This window comes from Centrocercus urophasianus, unplaced genomic scaffold, assembly GCF_019232065.1.
Source record: "Centrocercus urophasianus isolate 14NV4802_14NV808 unplaced genomic scaffold, USGS_Curo_1.0 seq_39, whole genome shotgun sequence".
NCBI classification, from domain to species: Eukaryota; Metazoa; Chordata; class Aves; order Galliformes; family Phasianidae; genus Centrocercus; species Centrocercus urophasianus.
Genome location: NW_024884966.1, coordinates 1 through 7,896, shown reverse-complemented (window position 1 = coordinate 7,896; position 7,896 = coordinate 1). Strand labels below are relative to the sequence as shown.

Genomic DNA, 7,896 nt, shown 5'->3' with positions numbered 1-7,896 from the left:
CCTTGTCCAACAGCGGGGGAGGGGGCGGTGCGTGCGGCAGTGCCGACCAATGAGGGCGAAGGGGCGTGGCTGCGGAGTAACGACGGAGGGGCAGGAGGCGGGATGGGGGGGAGGTGAGGCTGTGCTCCCTTGTCTGTTAGAAATGTCACCAAGTGCCTTTGGGGACAGGCTGGAATCAAAATATGTGGACCATCAGAGCTCGTAGACCCAATTGCCTACAGGTCATTACTCTTTTTTTAATCCTTTTTTTCTTCTTTATGCCTGTATGGGAACTGTGAGGACACGGCCTGAACCGGTGATGGAGCAGCTGATGAGCACAGGTGGAAGCAATGCACCTGTGACACCAGATGGGGCTGAGCCTGGCTCCACCCCTCCCTGACCTCATTTAAGGGCTAGCAGCCAGAAAGGAAGCATCTCTGTCTACCTGGAGACTGCCTTCTTTGGGCTGTAGGGTGAATGATTCCTTCTGTGCTATGGAATTGTCATCTCTGCTCTTCCTGGGCAGTATGTGACTGGTTTAAAGAAGTTGTGTCTCCTACAGATTGGTGTGCATTTCTTTTTTCCCTACTACTGCTTTGTTCTTGGAACGCTTTGATCAGCTCTTAGGTAGTGCTAGTATGCTGACCATGTGTTGCAGCTCTGGAAATGCCCTTTTCCATAAAGGGTTTCTGCATACTTGAATTTAAAAAAAAAAAAAAAAAAAAAAAAAAACAAAAAAAAAAACACCTCCTTTTAGTTGAGCCTCTCTTCTCTGTTTCACAGGTCTTACTTTATGATCTCCGTCATGGGTGGGGTGTATGGGAACAGCTGACTCACGGCCTGAACCTCTGATTGACCACCTGAGGGGAGCACTGAGTCAGCCAGAGGAGCACAGGGGAAGGCAATGCAGCTGTGCTGAAGGAAGGGGTGGAGCCTGGCTGCACCTCTTCTAGAGCTGTTTAAGAGCTGGCTACCAGTGGGGAAGGATCCCTTCTGGAGATCCCTCCTTCTGGTGTTTTGTGGTGTGGGGGTGTGGTGGGCTCTGCCCCTTACCAGTTGGGCCTCCACCATGCTGAGCAACACAGCGCCATGCTGCTCAGCTGCCTCCAGCTCTGCCTGATGCTGCTGCCTGCAGGGAGCAGGGCCTGGCTGGGGGGTGCTGGCCTCCATCACCATGAGGACTCCCCAGCAGTGTGTGCCCACCCCAGGGCTGGAACTCGTGGCTACTGCAGTGAAAGAGAATAAGAAATCCTTTTACGAATACATCAATGGTAAGAGAAGAACCAAGCAGAATTTCTATCCTTTACTTGATGCAGCGGGGAGTGTGACCACTGAGGATAAGGAGAAGGCTGAGGTCCTCAATGCCTTCTTTACATCTGCCTTTAATAGGCAGATCAGTTATCCCTGGGGCATGTTATGCCCTGATATGGAAGTCTGGTTCGCTATGCAGAATATACCCTGGTGATTCAGGTGGCAACAGTTAGAGAGCTCCTTCTCATCTGGACTATCACAAGTCCATGGGACTGGATGGGCTCCATCTCAGGGTGCTGAGGGAGCTGGTGGGGGTGACTGCTGAGCCCCTCACTGCCATCTACCAGCGCTCCTGATTAACTGGTGAGGTCCCAGAGGATTGGAGGCTTGCCGATGTGACTCCTATCTACAAGAAGGGCTGTAAGGTGGATCTGGGGAACTATAGGCCAGTCAGCCTGACCTCAGTACCAGAGAAAGTTATGGAGCAAATCATCTTGGGTGGGATGACACGGTACGTGCGTGGCGTACAGGGGATCAGGCCCAGCCAGCAGGAGTTCACGAGAGGCAGGTTGTGCCTGACCAACTTCATCTCCTTCTATGACTGGGTGACCAGACTGGTAGATGAGGGTAAGGCTGTTGATGCAGTCTACCTAGACTTCAGCAAAGCCTTTGACATGGTCTCTCACAGTATTCTGGGGAAACTGGCTGTCCGTAGCCTGGACAGATATATAGTTTTTTGGATAAGGAACTGGCTATAGGGCTGTGCCCAATAGGTAGTGGTTAGTGGAACTAAGTCCAGCTGATGACCCATTAAGAGTGGTGTCCCCCATGGGTCGGGACTGAGGCCCATCTTGTTTAATATCTTTATTGATGTTATAATGAGGGCATTGAGTGCACCTCAGTAAGTGTGCAGATGACACCAAGTTCAGAGCTGATGTCAATCTCCCTGAGGGTAGGGAGGCCATACAGAGGGATCTAAGTATGCTTGGATCACTGAAGTGAATGGGATGAGGTTCAACAAGGCTGAGTGCTGGGTCCTGAGGTTGTGATGAAGAGGGCTTTGGCTCCTTCTCCCAGGGCAACAAACAGGACCTGAGGAAATGGCTGGAAGTTGTACCAGAAGTTTAGGTTACATATAAGGAAGAACTTTTTCTCTCAGACAGCAGTCAGGCACTGGAATGGCTGCACAGGGGAGTGGTGGAGTTGCCGCCCCTGGCAGTGTTCAAGAGGCATCTGGAGGAGGAGCTACGAGGTCTGGTTTAGTGCTTGTGGTGGCAGTGGTGATGGGAGGATGGCTGGACCAGGTGATCTTGCAGGTTGTGCCCAACCTTACAATTCTATGACCTACAGGGTTAGCTTGTAAGTTGGGAGTCAAGAACGGACACGGCAGGAGGAGAGAGGTGTTAGGGAGCAGCCAAGGCATCACAATGTATCAAAAAGCCCTGAAAAGCAACACAAAGCCACAGCCAGGAAGCTTGGGATTATCATGAGCAGCATCCAGGATGCTAGAGACTATTTGCTACTGTACCAAATGGGAGCTGCAGACACCCCAAAGCCAGACAAAACAGGAACAAGCCTGGAGCTCTGATTCATGCACCCCACAGCCTCAGCATTGCAAGCTGAGGTGCCTTGCTGTGTGCTGCATTCATCCCAGTCATCGTGAATGAAAACTCCTCAGGCAGTCAAGGTGTTGAGTGAGCACAAGTGTGCTTTTATTATTAAAGGAAAACACAGGAGGGCGTGAGAGGTCCAGGTAAAGATGGGAATCGTCCTCTCTTGGATGGAAAGATCACGTAGAGAGTGGCTCAGAGCTGTCAGAGCCGCTGCACGGTGCCTGGGACTGGAGGCCTGATTCTAAGCCCCCCTCCAAGAGGCTCTGCTGCTCCTCGCTGATGCCGACCTGCTCCTGCACAGAGGTGCTGCTGTCGCGGCACTCGGGCTGTGCTTGGGCTGGGCTGCACTGCAAAGGTGCCGGGTCACAGTCCAGGCTGGTGACTGCGGTGTCTGGCAGGCTCAGGTCAGCATCTTCAGCACAGCCAGGAGAAATGAGGGCTTGAACTTGAATGAGCTCCTCCTGTCCGTCACTGTTGTTATGCGGCAGGCTGTCAGCTGATCCACAGCCACTTGTGCTTCCTGCGAGCTCTCCATTGGTGGAAGCACACAGCCCAGCATCGCTACTTGCTCCGGCTCTGCTCGGTTGACAAGAGCTTGAATCACCTATAAAAGAATGAACAGGGGTTGGTGTCAAACTTTCACAAGCTGAATTACAAAAGGGGTTCTTGATCAGGGGAGAACTAAAGGTGTCAGGTATGGGTTGGAACGCTGGAAGTAGATACAAGCCCACTGACAGCAAGAATTCTATGTTGCTGAAAAGCAAGGCGTTGAAAGCTGGATTTGCACCCTTACCTGCCAGCACTACGATTTCTATTTCTGAGGGCTCCCTGGGATGGTGCTGTGGCTGGCGTTTGGCCCCAGACGATGGTTTCCCCAGGCTGAAACAAGAACACCAACAGCCAGCTGGTGATTCATTTGTCTTGCTGGGTGGACTTGGTCTGGAGAGAGAAAACAGGGAATGGTGTGAGTCGTGCGTGGCGCAGGGTGAGGGAAGAGCTGCACTGAGCTCTTGCCAACAGTTGCTTGTTCCTAGCACCGCCTGGTTCCTGCTGAAACACAGCTTAGAAACTCGCTCCATTTCAAGCAGTTGAGGATGGTTCCATTCCTATAGCTCAGCCCTGATGTCTTGCTGGCTAAATTCCCCTCAACTGTGTCAAGCAAGATGCAGAGCATGTGAGGTCCACAGGCTCCACACCTGTACAGGACAGCATCAAAGGGTGGCTTTGATTGAGTAGGCAGGCATAACTGCTGGCTGCGGAATTGCACAGCCATAAAGGAACTTCAAAAGCATCTCTGACTCTGACAGCTCATCGGCCCATCTCACTGCCACGTCTAGTTTCTCGTGCCAGCAGGTCTGACCAACAGCTCTGCTTTGAGGAGAACCGGAACTGGATTCAGGCACATGGCCCTGAAGTCTGGAAACCCCCAACGTTTCCAGGTACATCCAGCACAGGATGGGATAGATGTCAGTGTGGCTTTATGCATCTTGTGACTGCCTGCCCAGCAAGGAAGGAACGGCAGCCTTGTGAGGCTAAACTGAGCCCGTCAGGCAACTGAATGTTAGTTCAATCTCACAGTCCAAAGGGAGTGGAGATTCACTGCAACACTTCAGGCACCATTAGTTTAACTGAGTTTCAGCAAGCTTTGGAACTAGAAATAACGGGAAAAAAAAAAAACAAAAAACAAAAACAAACAACAAATAACAAAAACCCACCCAAACAATGATGATAGGTGCTGGAAAACCAAGTCCTCTTTACCTTTCAGCGGGGCCTTCTTCCACCCCTATGTCCCTGCTCTCTGTCACAACGACAGGAGAGCTGCTGTGGCCTCGCCTCCGTGCCTGCGCCTCCTCCAGGCTGAGCAGCTCTGTGGCAGGAGAAGACGCCTGCACAGACTGGGGCCCTGAGAGAGAACTGTGCCCTGGAAGGGAAAACCACAGGGGAGAGCCAGGATCAGAAAGCAGCAGCACAGCCATCGCAGGTCCAGGGGAGCTACTGTGTTTCTCTCAGACTTGCTTATCCGAGCCGCTGCAAGAAGAGCAGCTCAAAACAACCATGTGCTCAGAGGTGTGTCTATGGCAAAGGACGCAGTCATAATTAAGAGCAGCTCCCTGTATCGAAACAGGGAAACAAAAACCCTAGAAAATGGGGGACAGGGAACTCAAAAAGCTTTGCCGCCACACTTTCACCAAGCTTCACCTGCTTGCAAAACATCATAATGACAGTGACGGTTGTCTCCTTGTCAAGTTTGGGCTTGCACATTCTCAGCATCCAGCAGCAGGATGCCAGATTCTAATCTAAGGCCAGAAGTCTGCTGTCCCCTTGACAGGAAAAGAGTACTTCAAAGGACTTGGAGAAGGCCTGCATTTGATCCAGGTGTCTGAACAAGATGAAGCTAATGGAGGAAGACACTCACCTGCTCCATCTGCGATGTCAGATCCAGATGTGGAGCAGAAGAGGACATCTGTGTGGTCAATGATGAATTCCACCACGGCCGACTGCGTCTGCAGTTCCATGCAGGCAGCTCTCCCGCTGGCGCAGGCAGACTCGCTCTGCTGTGATCTGTAGAAAAGGCAGCTTTTAGAAGTCATTCAGCCAAGATCGCTTCCCCAGGTCTGAATTACTGCAGCCCAAAGCTGTCACATTTGTTCTCTGGAGACTTCCGCAGCGGGCATATAAGAGATGCCACTGAAGAAGTTCTCCTGTCTGATCAAGGACACACCAGTCCCATCTAAACAAGAGAGCAGAAATGCTCAGCTAGAAATTGTGCCCACGTGGGGTTGGAGAACAGCCCAGGCTCCTGCTCTGCTGGCAGCCACTCACTGCACATTTTACAGGAGAAGAGCACATATGGTGCAGAAGAAGGGGGGATTGCTTTACTCTACTGGAGAACAGATGTTCTGTTGAAACGGAAAAAGAAGTTTACCTTAAGAGGTTTGGAGCCCACACAATGGCTAAGTTCTTAGCGTGCATGTTGGTGACAGAGCTGTTGGCAGCCAGACAGGCCAAGTGTCTCATCAGATACGCCAGGGTCCTGGGAAACAAGAGCAGCAAATGTTCAGCAACAGCCAGCATGCCGTGCTGCCACTCACAAAGCAAACCTCAATTCATGCTAGTTGTTACTATTGCTACTGTCACTGAAGATGAAGTGGCCATCAACTGCACTGAGCGTGCCCCCGTGCCCAGGAACTGACCCAATAAATTAACCCTATGCAGGGTTTCAGCATACCCAGGCATCCCGTTGCTCGCGTGAGACAAAGCCTGGAATCGCACCAATGCCCTCTGAAGTGCAGCAGGGCTGAGCTCAGCAGGCTGAGGGCAGCACTGACCTGTAGTGAGGAGCGGGCAGCTGCTGGATGACGTCCCGCATTCTGACCAGCCGCTCCTCCTCCGTAGTGGCACCAACAGCATCCTGGAAAAGGGCAGAAAGGGATTGAGACACAAATCAGGCGAGATACCTGCCGCAGGGTCGGGAACCATGGGCACAGCGCGCTGCTGGTCAGCACTGAGAAAGACTTTAGGCCTCCCCAGAGGCATCTGGGGAACATGGCGGCACGCAGCTGGTGCCACCACGGCCAAGGAGTCCAAGCACCGGGCCGGTTTACAGCCTGGTTGGGCAGCTCAGCTCCTTGCAGGGGGCATTCATCTCCAAGTATGCTTGGCTATTAATCCCATTCCCGTTACAGAGATAGCTGGGGAATAGCAAAAAACAAACAAACAGCACGGGAATTCTCACAAGCATTGTGAATATGGAAATAACCACCTCCTGGGGCCACCAGAAGCGGCATCAGCACGATGCGGGATGTGGCAAAGACATGCGAGTAAACCCCATGGGGCTAACAGAAGAAGGGCCTCAGAGCTGGGGCACTGCTGCAGCCATCTCCCAAGAGGCCCAGCGAAGAGGGAAAGGAAAGGCGTTGCCTCGTGCTTACCGAGAACTTGTCGTACAGCTGGTCGGTCAGCAGGGGGGTCGGGAGCTCCCTGAAGTACATTTTGCAGAGGGAGCTCGCGCTGTGAACGTCGCGGACGGTTAGCTCAGGAACCTGCTCAGACTCAAATTCCTGGCTGCAGAGAAGGACACGAAAGTGGTTGAGAAAGAGGAAAGCAAGTCAAAAGCCACACCCAATGCAATCAAGAATCAGAAGGGCTTCCTGATGTACAGGAGAACACAAACACTCGGCCACCAGCACCACGTCAGCCGTGCTGGATGGGATGTTCCCAAAGGAGACCTTTTCTCTGTGCTAAGGCATTGCCCGCACGCCTCTGAACGCCCGCAACAGGGCACGTGCCCCTGCTGGCAGCTGTGTCTGTCAGTCGCAGCACTCTTACCGCAGTCTCTGGACGTTGGACGCCACGCCGGACAGGCGGTATATCCCCTGCACCACGCCATGCTGCTCGATGAACTCGGCGCAGCTCTGGAGGACCTGGGGGACTAAAGAACACGTGCCGGCGGTTACTGGAGCTCCTTAGTCAAGTCCTGCCTCAGGCTGCGCTCCCGTCACATCCCATCCACTAAGCCTAGCCGGCTTAGCTGAAGCAAATAAAAATGTGCTTGTCTCTTGGGAGCATTAGCCTCACTTCATCTTTCAGCCATCAACTCCCATTACTTGTTTCTCCACAGGTATCAAGCTGCCCCTTGCTAGATATCATCTCCCTTTCATCTTTAGATTCCCAGCTGAGGAAGCTCTCAGGAATGGGCTGTCCCTTACCATCACGACCAGAGTGGAGAAGATGCTCTCCCAGGTCACGGCCAAACACCCTCTCCTTCTCCACCTCCCGCTCTTTCCGTTGCTTTGGGCGGGCCTTCACCACGGAACGAAGGAAGGTGAGGAGCTTGCCGCGCTTCTTTGGCACTGCACAACAAAAGGAAGAAACCAGTTCATCTCAGGTTTGGCTCCAGTGGACGAGGCCGAGCACAACACATTCTACAGAGCACCTCAAAACGGGAAGAACATGATGAGCAAGTGCGTACCAAAATGGATTTTCCCCATCCCTGGAGGAGTCCAAGGCCAGACTGGATGGGGCCCTGGGCAGCCTGGTCCAGTCCCACATT

At 52.7% G+C, this 7,896-nt stretch overlaps 1 protein-coding gene across 1 annotated transcript; it reads right to left on the bottom strand.

The window, feature by feature from the left end:
- Nucleotides 1-3,019: 3,019 nt before the first annotated feature.
- On the bottom strand, nt 3,020-7,696 carry LOC122167840 (rho GTPase-activating protein 32-like; the record flags this gene model as incomplete). The annotated part of the gene is made up of 9 exons (XM_042832698.1): nt 3,020-3,447; nt 3,637-3,722; nt 4,602-4,764; nt 5,260-5,405; nt 5,770-5,877; nt 6,173-6,255; nt 6,776-6,908; nt 7,173-7,275; nt 7,553-7,696. Coding segments are annotated over 9 exons (1,394 nt in total), but the record flags the coding sequence as incomplete, so codon positions are not given.
- Between the last annotated feature and the right edge of the window lie 200 nt (nt 7,697-7,896).